The sequence below is a fragment of the Macrobrachium nipponense genome, chromosome 4 (genome assembly GCF_015104395.2).
Source record: "Macrobrachium nipponense isolate FS-2020 chromosome 4, ASM1510439v2, whole genome shotgun sequence".
NCBI lineage: Eukaryota > Metazoa > Arthropoda > Malacostraca > Decapoda > Palaemonidae > Macrobrachium > Macrobrachium nipponense.
The window spans coordinates 24,335,482-24,361,119 of NC_061100.1; the positions used below are offsets into that span (position 1 = coordinate 24,335,482).

The window sequence follows — 25,638 nt, forward strand, 5'->3', positions numbered from 1 at the left end:
TTATATATAATCTATATATATATCTATATATATATATATATATATACTATATATATAGATATATCTATAGATATATATATATATATATATATATATATAGTAATATATATCATATATATATATACATATATATATATATATATAGATATACATATAGTATGATATAATATATATATATATACATTAGTATATATAGATCATATATATATATATATATATATATATATACATATAGTATATATATATATATATAGATATATATCATATATATATATATATATATATATATTTATATACAAATATATATATATATATATATTATATATATTATATATATATATATATATATCCGTCATTGACAATGTTTACCACTGGACAATTACAATACGACTCCTTGCCGTCATCTTGTCCGTATTCTTGCCTCTTGGCCCCTCCCTCCTCAGCCAGCTATTGGACTCCTTAGAGGAAGCTTTGTCACCACTAATCCGTGTCAAGGTTCATCATCTTCAGCCGGGTTGATCAAATTGCCTTTCGTATTGTTTCACCGCTGGTCTTTGGCATTTCCTGTCTCGTGTTTGATATGGGAGGAGAGCCTGAATCAATTATATGTTGAGGACGGACGTAGAGGAAAGAATATGTTGATGGAAGAGGAACCATGCTTTGCCCTAAACGAACACTGTAGCAACCATTGTTGAAGGTTGCAAGAAAACGTAGCGGGTTTGTACCAGCTGTGATGCGTCATAGTGAACACCGAAGACCACCAGAGCGATCGATAACATTTAGAATAGAATTTTTAGAAGGAATATTTTCGGTTTCACGGACCTGTCCTCCACAAGACTGACTTTTTTCATTTGTCTTCCATTCTTCTGATCCTCACCTTTTGTTTCCTTTTTTTTCAGAAGATTTTATTTATTTTTTTTTTCACTCCTTTTGGACCCCTCAAAAATTAATTGAAACTTAATCTTTCTCTTGTGTCTAATTTCTTATACAAAAGAAAAAATGACGAAGGTCCAGAGAAATCTATTTCTTCATACATGTATTTCTCAGTTCCAAATATATATTACTTCTCTCTTTATCATTATGATCTTCAATCATTGTTCCTCTCTCTGTAACAACAATGTTAATGTTTCAACGATTTTTTTGCTCTTTATCTCAGTGGCTCAGAAATCGAGCAGGTGGCTTGCAAGAATCACGACTGATTAAATTGAGAGTAACATAGAAATGTTTTCTGGCTGCTGGTTTTTAGTCTTCGTAGTCAGTGACTCACCTTCTGTGACCTTTCTTCGGCATTTCTGGGCGCGTTCAGTCGCCGCATAAGTTTGATTACCGTTTCGAGACCTGTTTTGCAAACATCCGTTTTAAGATGACCTCTTGAGTAAGACAGACCCATAAAATTGCGTCATGGATCAATGACCCGTTGAACCTTAAACGTATCAATTTTAGTTTCCTATAAAATAAAACTGTTGGGATGGCTTTGTCTGTCCGCCTGCACCTTTTTCTGTCCGCCCCTAGGGTGTTAAAAACTACTGAGGCTAGAGGGCTGCAAATTGGTATGTTGATCATCCACCCTCCAATCATCAATCGTACCAAATTGCAGCCCTCTAGCCTTAGTAGCTTTTTTTTCAAATTTCAGGTTAAAGTTAACCATAATCGTAAGGACAGGACACCACAGCCGGCTGAGAGCTTCGTGGGCCGCGGCTCACATAGCATCAAACCGTGATCACCCATAATAGAAAACTCGATTCCACCGAGGAAACCAATTTCTGCTTTTTTAAGTCTTTGTTTTCTGCTATGTTCTTAAAGCTACGTATACACTAACTGTTAACATTTCTTAGATGTCTCAGGAAGGCTCTCTGATGCGGATACTTGATGCTGGGACCTATCACTTCTTTGTATACGTGTTGCAGCATTGCAGTGCCCCTATGATGATGGGTCTACGAACCTTTTTTTTTTTATCAGTTTATGTATTCAAGTGAAAAAGTTTCCGAGATAATTTTTATGAAAATTTTACCCTAAGGGTTGGCTGGGAGAAATGGTCTCTTCTGGAGAATTAATAGAGTAGCCGGTCTAAGACTGAGAAGTGCCTGCCATTACCATAAATATAGGTATCCAGTCTTAATTATTTTTGACAAAAAAAAGAGAGAGAGAAAAAAAAAACACTGGAGTGTATGTCTTTCTTGAGCCAGCGAGGTTTGATATGTATGGTCTCTATTTTTTTTTTTTTTTTTTTTTTTTTTTTTTTTTTTTTTTTTTTTTTTTTGAGGGGTTTGGGGATGGGTTGTGTTGGCTTTTAAAAGCAATAAGTGAGTAGTGCTGGTGTTTATAAAAAAGTTTCTTAAAACTTTCAGTGTCATGGAGTTCTGTTTTACTTAATGTCTATTTGGTGTTTGTGAGACTTCTAATTATATCCATTTTTTATTTTCATTTTTTTTTATGATTAGGCTCTTATGTTTTTCAGAAACAGCCTCTTTAATTTTCTGAAAGGGCCTAAATAACCTCGATAACCAATACAAACAACAAACAACAACAAAAATGAATTGTTATATCTCTTATTTTTTCTTATTGATGTAGCTTATCATTATTTCATTTCGAAAATTCTCTCTGGCTGAAGAGTTGTTGAGGAGATACTATCTTTTAATTTTTTCCTTTGCCTAGAATCATTCTCTCTCTCTCTCTCTCTCTCTCTCTCTCTCGCTCTCTCTTCTCTCTGTCTCTCTCTCAGTCTCTCTCTCTCTCTCTCTCTCTCAACTTCAGTCAGAACAAAGGACAGCCCAAGAAAATCTCCCAGGTCCATCCCAAATGATCATATTCTTCCAGTACCCCAAATACAACCTCCCGCCACTCACTCGTCCATCCTTCCCAACCCCCACCAAGCCCCGCAAAACGCATTAATAACCCTGTTTTGCAAGAGAAAGCATAACCTCACCTCGTACAAATGTCAGGAGGCATCTAATAAGGGCAGATAGGTCAGACCACGTATGTCGTTAGCATTTTCTCTTTCCAAAATACTTCAGTTCTGCTACCAAGTCATCATGGGGATGCTTACATATAAATATTTCAATACAGTCGCGTGGCAAGAAGAGGCTGGGATTTGAGCTTAAGAAACATGCATATATATATATATATATATATATATATATATATATATATATATATATATATATATATATATATATATATCTATATATATATCTATATATATATATATATATATATATCTATATATCTAATATATATATATATATATATAGATATATATATAGATAGATATATATATATATATATATATATATATATATATATATATAGATATAGATATATATATATATATATATATATATATATATATATATATATATATATATCTATATCTGTATGATCTATATATATATCATATATATATATATATATAGATATATATATAGAATATATATATATATATATAATCTATTTATTATACTATAGAATATTTATATATATTATATATATATATATATAATATAGTATTTGCAAAGATCGTTTAACAACATTCGCAATTATCCATTGATTTATGGAGATCAAAAATAAAGCCTTGTTCTCTTGCTGGCATCTTAATTAATTTCTGCCACAAAGGCCAGGGATAACCATCTCTCATCAGGTCACCAATGTGAATGACCTCCTAACGGCCTCATTTATCAACTATATGAACTAATCTACCAAGCTGTATGGAAGACAGAGAGAGGTTTTCATAACCAGGGTAGGCTACAGGAAACTGTGATTCGAGGCAAAATAATTGATATGACGTTGTTATAATTATCTTTATTATTATTTTTTTTTTGTTCTATCACAGTCCTCCAATTCGAATGGGTGGTATTTATAGTGTGGGGTTTCCGGGTTGCATCCTGCCTCCTTAGGAGTCCATCACTTTTCTTACTATGTGTTCCGTTTCTAGGATCACACTCTTCTGCATGAATCCTGGAGCTACTTCAGCCTCTAGTTTTTTTCTAGATTCCTTTTCAGGGATCTTGGGATCGTGCCTAGTGCTCCTAAGATTATGGTACGATTTCTACTGGCATATCCCATATCCTTCTTATTTCTATTTCAGATCTTGATACTTATCCCTTTTTTCCCTCTCTTTCTCCTAACTCTGGTGTCCATGGTATTGCGACATCAATGAGTGATACTTTCTTCTTGACTTTGTCAATCAACGTCACGTCTGGTCTATTTGCACGTATCACCCTATCTGTTCTGATACCATAGTCCCAGAGGATCTTTGCCTGATCGTTTTCTATCACTCCCTCAGGTTGGTGCTCGTACCACTTACAACTGCAAGGTAGCTGATATTTTTTGCACACTCTCTTCTCCACAAGCCTCATTGCAAGATTTCATAACTTGCTGTGTTTTTATATCAATATTTTTCAAAAATATTTCTTTTATCTCGTGGGTTTCTCAGATATTTGTATATAATGATCAGATTATCTCTGTCAAAGAACATTACAAATTTGTGTATTTAACTTATGAAGGTATTATGATGACAAGATGTAAATAAAAAAGTCGCAGTCAGTTTGTTAAAGTTACCTGTGTAATAACTACATTTATAAATATGGTACAGGAACTTGAACTTTTGTGTCGCATAATGTGTAAAACCTTAGGAAGAAAAAAAAAGCTGGTAAATAAAAATTCATGGATAAAGTTAGAAAATATTTATTTAGAAAAAAAGAAGAAAAATCGAGACATTAGAGATTATTCACAATTATGAAAAAAAAAATCTTTTTAGCGACCAAAACCTCCGAATCCATCGAAACCACCAGACCCAACAGGGGGTTTGCACACGTGCTCCTCAAGACACCTGTCGTAGCAGCACTTGTCGACGCCTCCGCACTTGCTGTCGTTGGAGCATGTCTGTGGAGGGGCGAAGTTCCTGACGGGTGGGCACTGAGGGCGAACGGGAGGGCATACACCCGGCTTTACGAAGGGAAGGGTGTCAGGCTCATTGTTGCTCTCACAGCAGTATGCCTGTCCCTCGGGAGTTCGGCACCAACGTCTGCAGGTCTGGGAGAGGCCACCGAAACCTCCTCCAAATCCAGGGTTAATTCCACCTCCGAAGCCTTGATTGAAACCCCCTCCGAAGCCCTGGTTGAAGCCTCCTCCGAAGCCTGGGTTCAAGGCGCCTCCGAGGGCTTGGTTGGCTCCGGCCACGAGGCCACCGAGAAGTCCTCCTCCACCGAATAAGCGCGTGTTGCTGTTGGCGTTGTTGCCGGTGTTTGCAGTTCTTTGCCCAAGGGCGACGGCTGTCAGGCAGCTGAGTAGTAATACCTGCATTCCCTGGAAAGATGTAATAATAATAATAATAATAATAATAATAATAATAATAATAATAATAATAATAATAATAATAATAATAATGGAGAAACAGATTCCCGAAAGCTATCCTTAAAGTTTTAGATTAAATATCTGTACATTTACATAATTGCGGATTTGTTTCTCCATTTGGAGACTCGTGCTACTATGACGATTTTCTAATAATAATAATAATTAATAATAATAATAAAACAATAATAATAATAATAATAGCATAGATCAGAAAACCAGGAAACAAATGACCAATACACAAAAGCACTAAACAGCCCAAGCAATACGGACAGACTATACATAACACGAAAGGAAGGAGGGAGAGGACTACTAAGTATAGAGGACTGCGTCAACATTGAAAACAGAGCACTGGGGCAATATCTGAAAACCAGTGAAGACGAGTGGCTAAAGAGTGCATGGGAAGAAGGACTAATAAAGTAGGCGAAGACCCAGAAATATACCAGAGACAGGAGAAAGATAGAAAGAACACAGGACTGGCACAACAAACCAATGCACGGACAATACATGAGACAGACTAAAGAACTAGCCAGCGATGACAATTGGCAATGGCTACAGAGGGGAGAGCTAAAGAAGGAACTGAAGGAATGATAACAGCGGCACAAGATCAGGCCCTAAGAACCAGATATGTTCAAAGTACGATAGACGGAAATAAAACATCTCTCCCATATGTAGGAAGTGCAATACGAAAAATGAAACCATAAACCACATAGCAAGTGAATGCCCGGCACTTGCACAGAACCAGTACAAAAAGAGGCATGATTCAGTGGCAAAAGCCCTCCACTGGAGCCTGTGCAAGAAACATCAGCTACCTTGCAGTAATAAGTGGTACGACGCACCAACCTGAGGGAGTGATAGAAAACGATCAGGCAAAGATCCTCTGGGACTATGGTATCAGAACGGATAGGGTGATACGTGCAAATAGACCAGACGTGACGTTGACTGACAAAGTCAAGAAGAAGTATCACTCATTGATGTCGCAATACCATGGGACACCAGAGTTGAAGAGAAAGAGAGGGAAAAAATTGATAAGTATCAAGATCTGAAAATAGAAATAAGAAGGATATGGGATATGCCAGTGGAAATCGTACCCATAATCATAGGAGCACTAGGCACGATCCCAAGATCCCTGAAAAGGAATCTAGAAAAACTAGAGGCTGAAGTAGCTCCAGGTCTCATGCAGAAGAGTGTGATCCTAGAAACGGCACACATAGTAAGAAAAGTGATGGACTCCTAAGGAGGCAGGATGCAACCCGGAACCCCACACTATAAATACCCACCCAGGTCGAATTGGAGGACTGTGATAGAGAAAAAAAAAAAAATAATAATGTGTAATATAATAATGTGTGTTGATCGTTTAAAACACACAACATTTGTGTGTTAACATTTTCGCAGATCTAATATAAAACTTCGCTTTCCAGTAATCCGTCTTTTTTTGAACTATTATCATTGTTTTGATTGTATGCTCCTTCCAGAAAAGTAAGATTCAGGAAATTTTTATGATCCATAAAAGTTATATTACTGGAAGGTCTCATCATTAAGATTATTATTATTATTATTATATTTATTTTTTTTTTTTTTTTTTTTTTTTTTTTTTGCTCTATCACAGTCCTCCATTTCGACTGGGTGGTATTTATAGTGTGGGGTTCCGGGTTGCATCCTGCTCCTTAGGAGTCCATCACTCTTCTTACTATGTGTGCCGTTTCTAGGATCACACTCATTCTGCATGAGTCCTGGAGCTACTTCAGCCTCTAATTTTTCTAGATTCCTTTTCAGGGATCTTGGGATCGTGCCTAGTGCTCCTATGATTATGGGTACGATTTCCACTGGCATATCCCATATCCTTCTTATTTCTATTTTTCAGATCTTGATACTTATCCAATTTTTCCCTCTCTTTCTCTTCAACTCTGGTGTCCCATGGTATTGCGACATCAATGAGTGATACTTTCTTCTTGACCTATCCGTTCTGATACCATAGTCCCAGAGGATCTTTGCCTGATCGTTTTCTATCACTCCTTCAGGTTGGTGCTCGTACCACTTATTACTGCAAGGTAGCTGATGTTTCTTGCACAGGCTCCAGTGGAGGGCTTTTGCTACTGAATCATGCCTCTTTTTGTACTGGTTCTGTGCAAGTGCCGGGCATTCACTTGCTATGTGGTTTATGGTTTCACTTTTCGTATTGCACTTCCTGCATATGGGAGAGATGTTATTTCCGTCTATCGTACTTTGAACATATCTGGTTCTTAGGGCCTGATCTTGTGCCGCTGTTATCATTCCTTCAGTTTCCTTCTTTAGCTCTCCCCTCTGTAGCCATTTGCCAATTGTCATCGCTGGCTAGTTCTTTAGTCTGCTCCAGTATTGTCCGTGCATTGGTTTGTTGTGCCAGTCCCTCTGTTCTTTCTGTCTTTCTCCTGTCTCTGTATATTTCTGGGTCTTCGTCTGCTTTTATTAGTCCTTCTTCCCATGCACTCTTTAGCCACTCGTCTTCACTGGTTTTCAGATATTGCCCCAGTGCTCTGTTTTCGATGTTGACGCAGTCCTCTATACTTAGTAGTCCTCTCCCTCCTTCCTTTCGTGTTATGTATAGTCTGTCCGTATTTGCTCTTGGGTGTAGTGCTTTGTGTATTGTCATATGTTTCCTGGTTTTCTGATCTATGGTGCGGAGTTCTGCCTTCGTCCATTCCACTATTCCTGCGCTGTATCTGATTACTGGCACTGCCCATGTGTTTATGGCTTTTATCATATTTCCGGCGTTGAGTTTTGACTTGAGTATCGCCTTGAGTCTCTGCATATATTCTTTCCTGATCGTGTCCTTCATCTCTTGGTGTTTTATATCTCCTCCTTCCATTATTCCCAGGTATTTGTATCCTGTCTCATCTATGTGTTTGATGTTGCTCCCATCTGGTAGCTTTATCCCTTCAGTTCTCGTTACTTTGCCTTTTTGTATGTTGACTAAGGCGCATTTTTCTATTCCAAACTCCATCCTGATGTCCCCAGATACAATCCTTACAGTCTGGATTAGGGTATCTATTTCCTTGATGCTCTTACCATACAGCTTGATGTCGTCCATGAACATCAGATTATTATTATTATTATTATTATTATTATTATTATTATTATTATTATTATTATTATTATTATTATTATTATTATTATTATTATTATTATTATTATTCTGTCAAAGTTAATGCGGATGAGACAGAGCAATAGAAAATGTTCTTTATGTGTGCTGTGTAAACATCGCCTATCAAAAGCCACAATAAAAGTTTTAACCAGTATTTAAGGGACTTATATCTTAATAGTTCCAAAGAGCAAGAGGTTTAGGAAGCGCAACGTCGACTGACGCTTGAATTTTTAATTTAAATTTTCCACACGAAACGCGCAGTTTTTCGCAAACCTTCGATTACGAGGTGGAATGAAGTTAAAAACCAATTTTCAAAACAGTTATTCAATTCTTGTTACTGACGTGAAGGGAGTTAATGAGCGGGGGAAATAAAAGATAATCATTTCTAGATGAAGATGCAGTACATGGGCCAAGAGGAATCGCTCATGAGAAAAGTGCATCATCATCTGGAGTTTTTAAGGGGTTGAATTAGTCCACTACGTTTGCGAAGTCCTTTCCAAATAAATCATTATTTACACCAAACCCAAATACGGCTTGACACATGGGAAGACGGAGTGTATTGACTTTCAAACATTGTCGGGAATTTTAAGGAAACATTCTGTAAAATCGTAAGAACCCCAACGATAAAGCGGTGACGAAATAGGACAGAAATTTTTGTCAGAATACTGGAACTTTACAAAGTCTTATGACCCTTAACACTTGATGACGCCAACAATTATTCACAAAACTTACAAGAAACTGGAACCAATGGATAAGACATTTGCGTCGCCTAAGGACGACAAAGTCGATTTTGCGAATAGTGCTCACTTAGATATTTCAGGCTTCTATTTGAAATCAGACAGATTTTCTGAATAACTTCACAAACCGGTATTATTACTATAAAAGAAAAAAGTGTGATTAAACGTCACATCTAACAACCTATCGAGAGTAACCTAACCTCGCTATTTATTCGAGAATCTCGGTGCTGTAAGCAATCAGATAACTCTCTGACTGAACCAATTCTTACAAAGGAGAAGTAGCGTTTTTTAATGGCCCAAAATAACAGTCGTTTTACCCGCTGGTTGGATTCCATTTATTGCTGTTTTATATGTAGCTGTTGTACGACCTTCTACTGATGAACTTAGAAGCATTTCTTCGAATATGAATTTGAAATGAAGCCGGAAAAAAATAATCAGTGAGCTTAGCAGAGGAATGCAAGTCCTTCATTCAGAACAAACATATTTCATCCCTAAAAAGCAAAACAAAATTCGCCAAAGACTTTCGTTAATGAGAAACGGGAGAAATAACTACACGTCATTTATTCCAGATTAGCAGGACACACAAAAGAAAATTTAAAATTTACTCTCGTAATCCACGTGAGCTTCAAAGTATTCTCGAAACGCAAGACGAGTAAGGATGCTCCAAATATAGCTTCGTAAAACTTCCAGGAAAAACTAATGAATGCCAATTTTATTCTCCTGGTTTTTCACTCATTTCGAACCACATCTAATGACCTTTATATCAACATTAGGCTCAAGACCATTCAAAAAATAAATACTCATCACCGACCAAAATAGATTCCGAGTATCTGACAGTTCATGCGAAAAGAAGCAAGCGAAAAATGTACTACAAACCTTCATGTTGTCCTGAGCAGCGCTCGTGGAGGAGTGAGTTGCCATCTTGAGACGCTGGTCCCTTTATATACCATACAGGAGTCCATATTCCGGTTTTTATGACCCTTCCTTTTCTTCTACTTCTTCTTCTCCTTCTTCTTCTCTACCCATAGCAGTGGGAAGGTTGGAAACAGTCCCACTGCAACGGCAGTAGGGCGTTTCTGCTTCATATTCTCTACGCCGGGATATAATCATCTTGATAGGTTTACTTTGTACAGGTTTTCGTCTCTTTCAGATTCTATCTTAGGTCCTGCGAAATGTCCTCCAGCAGATGTGGGCAAAACTGAACCGGGTGCTGTTGGCGAGGTGGGTGCCATCCCGTCCATAGTATATTTATAATATTTTTACGTAATGTTAAACAGGAGACATATCAGCCTCCTATGAATCAACGAGTATCTGCAGCCAGTTCCCAGTCTCTATAAAATAAAAGGCCTTTGGCAATCCATTGCTCCACCACGAACATCCAAACGAAGAACAGCTTTATTAAATTTATGCGACACAAATTTTCCTCAATGAGTCTTCGGCCTGACTTGTGAGGTGTCTTTAATATATCAACAGATGAAACCAAAGAGGTTCTTCGGAGCTTGACTCCAGAAGTTAAAGGAAGTGGGAGTGGAGAGAGAGTGTTTTAAATATCTTTGCCTTAATAGAGGTTGAAACAAACGGCCGACAGATGGCAGGGTTAGAGTGGTCCCATTTCTTAGAGAATGGGTAAGGGTAGTGTTTGTTTCGAATAAATTATTAAATAAATAAATACATACATATATAAATAAATAAATAAATTCAGCGAGACTCTCTGCAAGCGCAATGAGGATTACTTTGTTGTTCTCATATTCCCGATCTCCCCGGCCATAGATGATGAATCCTTAAATTAGCATAATTGCCGATTAAGATCATTTTTATCATTTTTTTTTTTTTTTTTTTTTTTTTTTTTTTTTTTTTGCAGTCAGAACTACGCAAAATATTCTGGCTTTCCTGTGGAATGATTAGAATGGCGAGTCTATTTATTACAATAATCTTAAAAAGGGAAAAAGAGGAACAATAGCAAAAAAGCTTGAATTTGATCAGTGTATATTTATTGGTGGAAATTTAATCAAGTACGACAAATTATAGGAAAAATAATGACAGAGTAATATAGATGAGATATCTGATAAGCATTATAAATGTTAGAAAACTCAAATTTTACAAGTGCACAAACGGTCAGATTAATCTAGATTCCTGTGGCTGTTACCCCCATTTTCCTGTGAACTTGACATAATCGAGCAACCTTGAATAGAAGAAAATGCATTACGCCAAATTTTGAAAGTTTCCCTTCATTTTCGGTGATTCCGTGTACTTGTAAATTGGCTGAATGAAGAATGATCTTGATTGCAGTATTAGATGCGAGCCTACTTAATCCTTCATTGCAGCGACAATGTGGAATTTAAGAAATCTCTAAGGGATTTGCCCATCGCTGTATGGCACAAGTCGTCCAGGATCTGTAGCAATGGACTGTGTTCTTCAACACATTCAACATTATTCGTATTTATTTGATTATATATTTTTACCTGACAGCAAAATGTCCTTCCTCGAAGCATATAGCTTAAACATTTGGGACCATTTATATTATGGATAGTGATGATGTCATGCTGATATTTCAAAGCAAAACTCATTCCAGCTATTTATGGAAATATCTATTTTGAACACATGCCTCACCCACAAACTTACATCATGACGACAAAGGTAACACTGCTTGGAAGCCTAAATTCAGCCTTAGGCTGCGTTTACACAAAGCGAATCGAGTCAATTCAAATCATGCCGATTCGCTTGGTGTGTAAACGGCTGCGTTGAAATGAGTTTTGTTTTGTTTTAATCAATTTATTTGCGCACATTGGCGTCAGACATTTGAGTATGTACATAGTAACAATAATATTGTTTACCTCTATATGATAAATAGGGCATACCAAAAGAATTTATATGGTATATAAAATAAAATGTAAAATAAAAACAAAAATAAAATGTAGGCCTATTGCCTAATTCAATACTATGGTCTTTTGGGTAATTTAGCACATTATATTTGAAGTCTAACTATATTACAAATGTTTTAATGGCATTATAGGTAGGTTATACCTATCTTTAGTTAATATCACAAGTCAATTTAATGAAAGGTAATGCATGTCCAGTATCCACCAAAGTGAGGATGACGCATGAGAATTTCATCAAGGTTGAAATGAATGTGGCGAATCAAGACGAATCATGATTCGTATTGATTCCTTATGAATGAATCGATTCGATTCGCTTGGTGTAAAAACCAGTCTTAGATCACAAACTTGGTTAGTTAACGGTAGCAGCAGTCGTTTACCAACCCGGAACCTCCTGCCCTTCACAAAAAAAAGCACACACACAAGAAAAAAACAAAGGAATTAATAAATAAAGACAAACCAAGGTCGCTCTCTACATCCCTCAGTACTAATGCTCCCGTTCTGGGTTTTACGCGTGAGCCAATGATTTCGAAGACGATGTTTTTCCTAGTTACGAATGACGAACAGCCTTACGAGGATTTCAAAGTTAGTAATTTAGTTTTCAGAAGCTTTTATATTGTTAATTGTATACTACGGATTTTCTATACATTCATTGCGATGGTGAGTTCTCAATTTTGTAACGGTTGGTTAAAGGGCGAACCCATCTTCTTCCATTCCACCCCACCTCTCTATCTCTCTCTCTCTCTCTCTCTCTCTCTCTCTCTCTCTCTCTCTCTCTGCCAAACAATTTAACGTCTTGAATTGCTTCTCTCCACGTCAGCAATCAGGGTGTTGACGTTGCTTTCCAATCATCTCATAAAAAACGGTCAAATATGCTAATAAAAAGATTGGAGTCTTACTTTGAGCTCAGACGTTCGTTTGCTTTGTAGTACGACTCTTATTGTCCTTACCTATCGAAGGCAATTTAATCAACAATATTGCCCCTTGCTATTCAGCACCATCTTGCTCTCCAACACAAGGTAACTATGCCTTTTCTCTCTCTCTCTCTCTCTCTCTCTCTCTCTCTCTCTCTCTCATATTCTACCCCGGTCTCTGTTCCGTTAGACTGAAAGAGAACCTCTGCATTTCTCTCCTACTCCTCCCGTGGAGATCAGTCATCACCTCTTAATCAGTTGCGTGACGTGAAGAGGACTACTTATTTCTATGGATAAAACTGATAATATTTTGAAAATATCCATTTTAAGCCAGATACCTTTAGAGCTGTTGTAGGGTTCTTACTCTTTTTCTCTGTCTCTCTTAATAAATGGAGCCACTTTACGTTATTTGATGAACTTTGATATTTTAGGAAGGGCAAAATCCCGCAATTCAGCATAAAGGGAAAAGTTGTTAAATAAAGCATAGGAAATTATTAGTATTTGGGTCCGAAGGTGCTTTTCAAACCTATGAACTCCATATGCAAATACAGATATGGATATTCTGTGCAAGTTAAAATGACATTTCTCCACAATGATATGATTATTTTTCATAAAAAGAACAAATAAACAAAGCATGAACCGACCTGCAGCTTACTCTTGGCGTGAGCTTTGATCTACGATCAACGAGAGCGTTTTTTCACCAACGAAAAATGAGATACGTACGCTATATTTTATTAGAAAGAACTGTTCTGTACTGTTTAACATGCACATTATTTATTTTTTTACATTTTGATTCTAATAAATAAATCATAAATATTATATCCTTAAATTCCTGTATCTTTAACTCAATGCGAAACAGATTTTTCAGTTTGTAGGCTTACTCCCCGAGTGAGCGAATGACTACTAGTAACACGATCTTTGACTCACATATCTTTGAACTACTCTACAATTTTGGAACCGGTATTCATTCACTTAAACTCGAGTATCAGACTTAGTTACAAATAATTATATGCTATCAAATTGCTGCTTTATAACTGATGTAGTGATGACTTCCAAATATCTCCACACATTTATGCTGTAATGACTGAATTATGATCAATTTCAGTGACTCCAGGTGCATCGAATGACCTGAATTCCTTCGGGATGTGTGACAGGATGTCTTAAGAAATTAGTGGTCTTTATTTATCTATTTATTTATTTGTTGGTTGTTTATTTTTCTTTCTGTCGGGGGAGGGGGGGATTTTCCTACTAGCAATAAATGAGATGCGTCGTAATTGCTTGTGGAGAGCTTCTTATGATAAACGTCGTTATTAGAAGTAAATATAATAATAATAATAATAATGATAATAATAATAATAATAATGATAATAATAATAATAATACAATAGCTGTTTCAACGGCATTTAATTTATATAGAATCTTCTCAATTCTTCTTATTATCTTTTTCTCGTCAGCATGTAGCTGGTGTATTAAGTTTCCTAAGGACATGTAAAGATTTTCATTTGTCTTAAGTTTATTCCTCTAACGTGTCGACAGCGCACAGGCAGTCATCTATGAGAGTTTACAGTACAGTGTAAGAAGGGGCCATTTTCATTCACTATAGAGAAAAACATAACAGGAGACCAGAAAGAGCTGAGCTTATAAAGAACATAGAAATTATTGACCATGCACCGGACCGAAAACGCCTACGTTATCTTGAAGCATTACGCATATTAGAGAAAAAACCGACTATCAACACGGTAAAAGAAACAGAGTTTCTTCCCACCATCATAAGAAGAAATGGCGCAAGAAACCAACCGACTACGTATACCGCCACGAGAGAGAGAGGAGAGATCGAGGGGGGAGAGAGAGAGAGAGAGAGAGAGAGAGAGATCGAGGGGGGAGAGACAGAGAGAGAGAGAGAGAGAGAGAGAGAGAGAGAGAGAGAGCAAACAGAGAGAGAGAGAGAGAGAGAGAGGAGCAGGGAGAGAGAGAAAGAGAGAGCGTGAGAAGGAGCGAACGAGAGAGAGAGAGAGAGAGAGAGAGAGAACTTGCAGAAAGAGAAAGAGAGAGAGAGCAAGAGAGAGAGAAAGAGCGGAAGAAGTAGAGAGAGAAAGCAGGAGAGAACGAGCGGAAGATATATCAACCCCAACCAACACCCAACCGACGCTAATAACCCCGTCCAAACTACGTAGGTCTGAACGCCTCAGGGGGAGATTTCGTTACCATCCAACGACCAATTAAAATCCGTTCCCACCGACCCGCCCACCGATTGTACACGACCTTGCATGCTATAAATACTTGTAAAACGTATCTTAATTCACTGTACTGTAAACTCTCATAGATGACTGCCTGTGCGCTGTCGACACGTTAGAGGAAAAAACCTAAGACAAATGAAAATCTTTACATGTCCTTAGGAAACTTAATACACCAGCTACATGCTGACGAGAAAAAGATAATAAGAAGAATTGAGAAGATTCTATATAAATTAAATGCCGTTGAAACAGCTATTGTATTCAATGCTACTGCCCTCAGAGAAGGCCTCCTTCCTAATAATAATAATAATAATAATAATAATTCTTTTAATTGTCAGCTGAAGGGTGACAATAAAATGGAATATACAAAGTACAGACAGGAACATACACAATCTAAATACATGAGATAACATGATAAAAAAATGAATAAACGGCAATATCCACACAATTGCTGAAGTAATATAAAAGATAGTAATCATAGTACTGGTAATAACAGTAATAGTATTGAGAAAAAAAATAATGATTATTAATGTTATAATTATATAAAAATAAAAAAAGGAAGAAGAAAAGATAAGTGGAAGAAAATGAAGGTACAAATAAACCAGCAGCCGCAGCTCCAATAGCAACCTTGAAAGAGGTGAAGATCTCTCTCTCTCTCTCTCTCTCTCTCTCTCTCTCGCTCTCTCTCTAGCTATAAATACAGATATGGATGTATATACCGAAACACTAGAAGCCAGGGTCCTTAAATGTCAAGTGAGGCTCAGTAAAAAAAAAACTCCGTATTCAATTACTTCCTGATGCGTCGTCATTATTCCAGACGGCGCCATGCCGGCTGTTCCTTCTGCCCAAGCCAGTAATTTGGCGGTCAGCCAGAAGGCCCTTCGACACCACCGGTTTAGCCGGATGTGAGCTGGTTTTGCATTTATTAAAGTTTCATTTCACAGACAACTGGGAAGGAGAAGAAAGAAAAACACCAAAAAAAAAAAACAAAAAAAAAAAAGAGACGTCATCCTGAAATTATAAGTATGGAAATTGGGGAATGAAAGGTTAAGAAGAAATATGAAAATAAAGGAAACAGACGATAACGACAGGAAATGAAAGACATTAACAGGTCGGTTACCTTATCATACCCTTATCCATAACAGGGAGTGGCTATAGGAAAAAAATGAATGGTCATTGACGCCTTCATATTTTAACTGTTAGGTTATGAACGAACTCCCTGTGCTGTAAGAATTCTGCAACGTTATCTGCTTCGTACATTTACACAAAAAAGTTCAAGATATACACACACATATACACACACACATATATATATATATATATATATATATATATATATATATATATATATATATATATATATATGTATAGATAGATAGATAGACAGATAGATAGATAGACAGATAGATAGATAGGTAGATAGATAAACAGTTGTTTACAAGGTGAAAGAGAGCCAAGACAAATTATGCATTGTGCTTTAAAGTCGCATCGAAATTCAGCTAATTATATATATATATATGTGTATATATATATATATATATATATATATGTATATATATATCTATATATATATATATATTATATATATATATATATTGAGAGAGAGAGAGAGAGAGAGAGAGAGAGAGAGAGAGAGAGAATAAACAGTTTTTTACAAGGTGAAAGAAAGCCAAGACAAATCATGCATTGTGCTTAAAAGTCGTATCGATATTCAGTTAATTCCCAAACTCCTTATTTCATACGTGATGGCATCAACACATTCTTGAACAGAAACCTGGAGGCTGTTCTTGCGTTTATAGTTATACTTAGCAACGACGTACCCAGTGAGAGGTCATCGAGAACGTATAAGAAGAAATGTATGGTGTGCGATATTATTATTATTATTATTATTATTATTATTATTATTATTATTATTATTATTATTATTATTATTATTATTATTATTATTATTCAGAAGATGATCCCTATTCATATGAAACAAACCAGCAGGGACCATTGACTTGAAATTCAAATTTCCAAAGAATATGGTATTCATTAGGAAGAATTAAGAGGTAAAAGAAAAAACAGAAAGATGAGACTTCACTTACCAAAAACGATGATAAATCAATAAATAGAGAGAAATGTATTATAATGCAAAGGGAAGAGTATCAGGGTAGTAATGCATTGTCTAGTTATTGCCCTCATCGATCGGTATTCACCTGGGTTTTTTTTTTGTTTTTTTTTTTCGGTCTTAGTTACGTTACCAAAACCATCTCTGATAGCCCAGGGTCATCTGTTCCTAGAATGATAATGTTGAAGATTATGGCGAATCCTGGTACAGACATCCCATCAGAATTTTGATAATGTGGGAATACCTCTGAGAAGTCCATCATACATTCAGGTGAGTCTGAGCGCACGCAACTTCTGGTTAGCAAAGGTGACACATCAAACAAGAAACCTCGTACAATCATTCTGATTGTACGTGGATGGGAAAAAAAACCTATTTCATGAACGAGAATTTTGTCACGAATGAATCATTACAATCAGTAAACTAAGAATTGGTAAAGGACTTTTGATGGCATATAAATTCTTCATATGATGTTGTCTTCAATTCTCGTCTTTTCACAAAGACAATTATGACAACACCTCAACTTGAAAAGATTTCTTTTCTTTGGAAATAATGTATTTTTGTGGAAACGTTTGCAAATATGTTTATCATTGTGTCCGATAAAACTTGCGTTTATTATTCCAGCGAAAATAAAACTGTTTCCATTTTTCTATGCTTTCGTTGTATATTTGTGTGTATTTTAATTTGATATTTACAGTTTGCATAAGTATTTACATTCAAACCTCTACACCTGTACCTGTATTGCTCTATGATAAAAACAAAAAGAGAACAACAATTGAAGAAAATCAGCTTCCCCAGGACAAGAGACAGCTATCTCTGAATCACAGCATATCGCGTAGTCAACGCACAGTGTTATGGAGCTTACCTAACCTTGGTTATTTATATGAAGTCTGCTTCCACGGGAAACCCAAATACTCGGTAGTCTTTTCTGTGATTCATTACCAAGGTTCCACGACCACAATGTCTGGATACCTCACTCTTGGGTGATCAATGAGTCTCCTATACAAGATATATCAATGTAAATTAGGCATAAAAGAAGAGAAACAAGAATGAAGAGAGCAGATACTGGAAATTGCAATAATTCGCAATATTTACATTATAGAGTTAAAGAGACACATTGGCAAATCGTCATACACACTTATTGGGATTTACTTATCTTCCTAGTAGTACAATTATCTGGATGGTGAAAGCCATTATCAAGAGGGATAACCTACCGAAAGATAAAAAAAAGGGGGGGGGGCGGCATGACGAGCAGTTTTCAACAAGAAAAATATAAATACAAAATAATCCAAGGTCATCATGTCTGACCCAGACGGGGCCAGTTAACAGAGAAAGTTGTTGAATCTTCTCGATCGAATTACTTCCTGGAGATTAAATGACACTTCACCAGGAATCCTGCCTTATCCTACGTAGGATTCCTTCTTAAAAACTGTGTTATGAAAAGCTGATCAGTAATTCGTAGTAAATACATGGTTAAATTTAAATAGAATTTTTCAATAATATAATAACCAAAGACGTCAGCAAATAGAGGTAAAATTAAACGTGTTTACAAAAAGCATCTTTAATGTTATGCTGAAAGCATGAGTAAATTCCAGTGGCGCCAATGACACTAAATAAACAATAGCCATTAAATGACATTGTGCATGTGTATGTGTCTGTACGTGTGTATTTTCGTGTATGCAAATACAGTTACAAAAAGGGATCGTCCTAATCGCATGTTAGTATGCTTTAGGTTATACACATTCTCTCTCTCTCTCTCTCTCTCTCTCTCTCTCTCTCTCTCTCTCTCTCTCTTTATATATATATATATATATATATATATATATATATATTATATATATATATATATTTGCGTGTGTGTGTGTGTGTGTGTGAGTGAGTGCTGCAGGAGAGAAAACGTGTGAGAGAGCATGAATCTTGAATGCGACTGAATGAGAAAAGGGTGAAAGAGTTGTAATGATGTAAAAAAAACTGCAGAGGTACAACATGGCCATATGAAGACACGCTCATATGCATTCCATAAGGTCCTTGCCCTAAAACATCCTCAGGGGGAAAATTTAAATCAGTAAAACCAGTTTCACCAGAGGCACTCAAGGTTCACTTTGACGTATGTGAAGGCTTGATGAAGCTTCCTTTAACTATATGGGAATAATTTCAGACATTCCTGTTCAGGTAACTATCCCAGTAGGTAGTGCCATATTCCATATTCAATTTTCTATATTGTAGACACTTACAAGAAATATACATATGGCTTTTGATTAAGGAGAGCGCCTACGCCATAAGGCCCCGTTATAAAGTAAGTCCTTATAACTTTCTTATGATTGAAGGGATTTGCTTAAAATTTTTACCTCTTATTCTTCAACTGAAAACAAAAATTTTCAAAGATAATTTTTTTAGAAATTCGAGTTCTAAGTTAAGCGAACACTTACAGGCAAGGGACAAAGAGCTGTGGATGTCAAGGTGACCTTTTATTGGACAAGAGTCAAGTTCGTTTTCTAAATCATTCATTACATTATCATTTCCTCGTTTGAGGAGTTTTAGGTAAAAAAAAGTAGTGATGGTTAAATTGGCATGGTCGTTTTCCTTGGAGCAGAAAATCAATTTTTGTAGCCCTTAATTCTGGCAAAATTCATCTTCCATGATTTTGGAATTTTTCAATTCTCTCACAAATTGCTCCTCCTAAGCATCTAGATATTCTCGCCACTGAATTATTCAAACACGATGCGATATGCTTATTACTATTGATCATTAAACCTCTAAAACTCCCTTTTTTAAGAATTTTGGTTTTCACTCATTAATAGTTGACATAATAAACCCTATTCTTTAAAGGTATATCGCAATATATCAATGCATATATTTTCATTACTTGATAACATTACCATTTTTGAAATATATGAAAGTTGGTGGGTTTATTTTCGCTTTTCGCGATACATACGTATCTACATATTATCCTATTTTCATTTTCCAAAAGCCTTTTCACGCCTCAGTGTCTGTAAATCTTCGTACAAACGAATAACTTCATTATATTCTGTATTTTCACACTTTTTATTTATACCACTGGATAAACAAAACATCCATGTCCTCATACTCATTACGAACAGATACTTCAGATTCATATCAACACAAGAAACAATTGTTTTCCTTAAGCTAAAATGCACTTGCTAAAGCAAGATTTAAAGAAGGTTACTGAGGACATACAGAGAAAGAAGTACTCTGTTTCGATACACATATTTATTAGGTTGTTATATTCACACACACATTACGCTTGGACATCGATGAGCATAACAAACTGTTTACTAAACTCGATAATAAGTTAATTCGATAATGACTGAAGAGAAGGGTGAAGACATAGAAAAGGAATCAATCAGAAGCCAAAACCACCACCAAAGCCGGAAGACCCAACAGGGGGTTTGCACACGTGCTCCTCAAGACACCTGTCGAAGCAACACTTGTCGACGCCTCCGCACTTGCTGTCGTTGGAGCATGTCTGAGGAGGGGCAAAGCTCCTGACGGGTGGGCACTGAGGGCGAACGGGAGGGCATACGCCCGGTTTCACGAAGGGAAGGGTGTCAGGCTCATCGTTGGTCTCGCAGCAGTATGCCTGTCCCTCGGGAGTTCGGCACCAACGTCTGCAGGTGTTGGAAACTCCTCCGAAGCCTCCTCCCAAGCCTGGGTTGACGCCACCTCCAAATGCAGGGTCGAATCCTCCTTCAAAACCTGGGCCGATTCCGCCTCCAAAGAAGCGTGTGTTGTCACCATTTACTTGGTTATCTTGATCTTGCGGAAAGGCAGAAGCTGTCAAACAGCAGACGAACAGAACTCGTAATCCCTGAAGGAAGAGGAATACATGCTATTATAAGTGTTATTCTTATCACTTTTGAAGATTGAGACAAACTTTCATAATAAACAAACAATGTCTCTCAAATCTAAAGATGAAACAAAGACTAAAACTATAAAGGCACAAACCTTCATGGCGTCTTGATAAAAGCTCAGCTTTGGACTGAATGCTGCCTACCCTTAAATGTGGCTACTTTATATACCACGTCGTGTTCTCAGCTGGGATGTCCAAGCAAGATACCCGTCCTTCGTGGTATTTACGTCCCGTGAGTTATCGGAGGAAGCCCGGGTGGATGACCTTCCTTCAACATGACTCGACTCAGCCAGGTGTTTAATTAGAAATATATTGTTCAGAATTGCATGTATTGCTCATTTCTAACGAATATGAAGACAGAGTATTGTGTCTGTCAAGATCATAGCAATTGTTACACATGAAAATATATAATGAAATGAAATGTTGGTAAGACCTATTGAATTTCATTACAGATCAGTTATGTCGGGAGAGAATATAATATAAACATTCGAAAAACACACTTATCTGATCGAATATCGCACTTCCTGACGGAGTCAGGAACAGGAAAATGTCCAACAGGAGCTCATTCAGTATTCTGGGGTAAACGATTTAATTTTTTTTTTATTTCTTTAAATTAACCTGTCTTTATTGACAAGTAATGAGGTGGGATAATTGCGTTTGGAAAAAAAATTCCATTTTGTGGTTTGGAGTTCAATGTCAGTGAGAATCTTGTTAGGGGTAGCATAAAAAAAATGTAATCCCAACCGCTCAGATCCAGTTATGTCCAGTTTGCCAGCAAAAGAGGTGGAGATCTTTCTGTTTACCAAAACACTTCCTGTAGATGATTTCATGCCACTAAAATAACTTTATGTAAAATACTGGACGGACATTGACATGAGATACATGCACATAGACTTGATCATTTTATTTTTTCATCTCAAAAGTAATTTTGAAGGAATAACAACAAAGAGTAGAGGGCCATTCAAAGCAAATTAATAATATCCAACAATTAGAGATTACTAAAACTATATAGAATCCGCTAAAAGAGTGTAAAATTACGATAATAATAACGAAATACAAAACCGAAGAGAAATTTCTAGCATGTTTTTTAAGTTGTAAAATTACAGGAATAAAATCTCAAATGCCAGTGGCGTTAAAAGATGCGAAGGTTACACACGAGAGAGTAAGAGTGTACATTACAATATGCATAACATCACTGTCTGTGTGAGTGTGAGTGTGTGTGTGTGTTTGTTTGTTTTGGAAGATACATTTTAATCTTCTTCCTCTTCTTCTTCTTCTTTTTCTTCTTCTTCTTCTTTTTCTTCTTCTTCTTCTTCTTCTTCAATATAAAGCTATTTTCCCAGAGAAACAAAATAACACAATAGCCTTATGTCCTATTCACACTTTCACTGCTGAATTGGGAATGAAACTTTTGTGCGCTACATTCATGTTATCAACCGCTTTATAAACCTCAAAACAAAGGCTCATCAGCATCATATCGGCCCCACCTACAGACAATGAGCTATTTCTCTATGTAATTTCTCGCATTTCCTCGATGTTAGAGTCCGTAGGAAGCCAGTTTCGTCAGTGAACCTCAAGCAGCGTCCTAGAGGCATTACTTAAGGTTCTTTGCAGCGTCTCTTCGGCCCCTAGCTACAATCACTTTCATTACTTTAATGTACCTCCGTTTATATTCTCTTTCTTCCATCTCACTTGAATTCAGCATCCTCCTGACACTTGTATTATGGTGGAGCTGCGAGGGTCTTCTCATGTTACGCCTTTCAAACACCTTTCGCCTCAATTTCTCTCTTTGCTTTCTTTTCACTAACCTGTAGTCGTCAATTTTTCCACACAAAGACCCAGATTCGTCTTTTTCCAACCGTAATGGTTTTAAAGCTCCTACTTTCCTTTCTCGCTATTCCCACTCAAAAAGTGTTCATCTCGGCAACTTTACATTGTTTCCCTTCCCTCGAATTCACTAACGACACTTCACTCCAAATAAGGAGAATTGGCTCAGCAATCCTTTGGGTTGTGTAAATGATCCAAGTCTATTTCCAGTCATCGGCACATGCACCACTACTTTATTTACTTCACCTATTCAATGAGTAAACTTCTTTCTCACACAGCTTTCATTTGGTTGCGAGATTTACTTCGAAATACCTATACGAATCAGTGTTTTCTACTCAGTTCACTCTCCTCAGTCAGTAATTGATTATCTGCAAACATCAGTCTCCCCACACTCCATTCACGGCCCATTTTCGCATCCCACTACAATGCAGCTTAATCCTATCATCCTTTTTCAGACTTATCACATCATGAACTCCATAAAATTACTAAAAAAAGCCAGGGAGAAATTACTGTTATCTTAAACACAGTTTTACATCCAACCAGTTACCATCCCGTCTACATAGCATAACACATTTCTCTTATCAATTACAACTTTCAATCAATCAATAACTTTGTTCTATGATATATCACTCGTTCTCAACGCCCTCCATAATGCCTCTCTATCGTTTCCATCACATGTTCAAGTAAGCCACAAGAAGCTTTTTCCATTTCCTTTCAAACCTCTGATGTAATTCTTTTGTAAAAAAAGTATGAATCACAATTCCTCTTCTTTATCTAAGCCAAGACTGTCTTCCCCTGTCAAGCCTCCTATCATCTGTCATATTTCCCAGTATAAATCCTGGCATGTCATTACTTCGTCTGGTTACATAGCTAGGACTTTGATATATGAGAAAATCTCATATCCCTTTCAGAACAAAGCTCATTAGATATATTCCTGATTTAAGAATCAGCTACAGTTATAAAAATAAAACTTGTAAGATTTGTGACAAGTATTTATTATAAAAAACAATTCATACAAATATAACGCTTCGTCATCAATAAGCATTATGCACAGCATTCGTCTGAGTTCGATAATAAGTTAATTCGACATCGACTGAAAAGAAGAGAAGAAGAAATACAAAAGGAATCAATCAGAAGCCAAAACCGAAGCCGGAAGACCCAACAGGAGGTTTGCACACGTGCTCCTCAAGACACCTGTCGAAGCAGCACTTGTCGACGCCTCCGCACTTGCTGTCGTTGGAGCATGTCTGAGGAGGGGCAAAGCTCCTGACGGGTGGGCACTGAGGGCGAACGGGAGGGCATACACCTGGCTTCACGAAGGGAAGGGTGTCAGGCTCATCGTTGGTCTCGCAGCAGTATGCCTGTCCCTCGGGAGTTCGGCACCAACGTCTGCAGGTGTTGGAAACTCCTCCGAATCCGCCTCCAAATCCTGGATTAGTTCCACCTCCAAATGCGGGGTCGAATCCACCTCCAAAACCTGGACTGATTCCACCTCCGAAGAATCGTTTGTTGCCTGCATTTCCTTGACCTTGCGCAAAGGCAGCAGCTATCAAATAGCAGACGAACAGAACTCGTAATCCCTGAAAGAAAACCAAAACAAAATCACATTTTCGTAAGTGTTGATTCCAGTCTATATGTCATTAAAAACTGAAACCGATCAGCCATTGACTTGCATACCAGATATTCTTGTGTTCAGTTATTATATGTAAAATAGACACTTACGTGAGCCTATCGCTAAAGGGACAAGTATATCTATGAAATTATAAAATGGGCAGGCTCAGATTTTTTCGAGGTCACATTAATGAAGAAAAGGGTAAAAAAAGTCCTGGTTTTATGGCATCATTACTGAAGTAAAAACAGAGGCACACATTTTCACTTCATATTTTAAACTTTGAATGGAGCATGTCATACGTGGAAGATAATTTGCAAAACGGAAATATTTGACAGTTATCTCCACTTACGAAAATATCATCCTTCTTTTCTGCTTCAAAGCAAATAGGCAACGTTAATTCGTCCTCACGATATTTTTCCAAAAGCTGATCTGAATACATGTCATCCTTATCACTTTCCAAGACTAAAGCAATCTATTCTAGCAAACACAGTTCCCTTAACTAAATGTAAAGATGAAACAATATCTGAAAGTAGAAGAGGCACAAACCTTCATGGTGTCTAGATGAAAGCTCAGCTTTGGACTGAATGCTGCCTACCCACAAATGTGGCTACTTTATATACCGCTTCATGTTCCCAGCTGGGATGCCCCAACCAGATACCCCTCCTTCGTGGTATTGACTTCCCGTGAATATCGGTGGAAGCCCGGCTGGATGGCCTTTCGTAAACATGACTTGACTCATTTCCTGAGAGATGTCTTCTTCCCGCGTTTATTTCTAAACTTATTTTGCAGTATAGTCTTTATCAGTAGGTCCTTAACAATAAGATAAAGAAGTATTGTCTATCAAGATCATAGCAACTGTTAGAAATCAAATATATTACGAAATGAGATGCTCATATGATTAGTTGTATTTCATTAAACATTATTATATATAGTAATAATAAGCAAACACAATATTAACAATTTTGAAGTGGAGATCACCATCTACAA

At 36.9% G+C, this 25,638-nt stretch overlaps 3 protein-coding genes across 3 annotated transcripts; all 3 read right to left on the minus strand.

Annotated features, from left to right (window-relative positions):
- Positions 1–4,667: 4,667 nt before the first annotated feature.
- Positions 4,668–10,208, minus strand: LOC135211582 (keratin, type I cytoskeletal 14-like). Its single transcript, XM_064244876.1, has 2 exons — positions 10,087–10,208; positions 4,668–5,304 (listed from the first exon to the last, which is right to left on the minus strand). Exons 1-2 carry the CDS (start codon positions 10,129–10,131, stop codon positions 4,753–4,755), a joined length of 597 nt encoding a protein of 198 aa, XP_064100946.1. The 5' UTR covers positions 10,132–10,208; the 3' UTR covers positions 4,668–4,752.
- Positions 10,209–20,553: 10,345 nt separating this feature from the next.
- LOC135210791 (uncharacterized) lies at positions 20,554–21,397 on the minus strand. Its single transcript, XM_064243654.1, has 2 exons — positions 21,308–21,397; positions 20,554–21,170 (listed from the first exon to the last, which is right to left on the minus strand). The coding sequence occupies exons 1-2, from the start codon at positions 21,311–21,313 to the stop codon at positions 20,706–20,708; spliced, it is 471 nt and encodes a 156-aa protein (XP_064099724.1). The 5' UTR covers positions 21,314–21,397; the 3' UTR covers positions 20,554–20,705.
- Positions 21,398–24,017: 2,620 nt separating this feature from the next.
- On the minus strand, positions 24,018–25,290 carry LOC135210793 (uncharacterized). Its single transcript, XM_064243655.1, has 2 exons — positions 25,198–25,290; positions 24,018–24,619 (listed from the first exon to the last, which is right to left on the minus strand). The coding sequence occupies exons 1-2, from the start codon at positions 25,201–25,203 to the stop codon at positions 24,170–24,172; spliced, it is 456 nt and encodes a 151-aa protein (XP_064099725.1). The 5' UTR covers positions 25,204–25,290; the 3' UTR covers positions 24,018–24,169.
- Between the last annotated feature and the right edge of the window lie 348 nt (positions 25,291–25,638).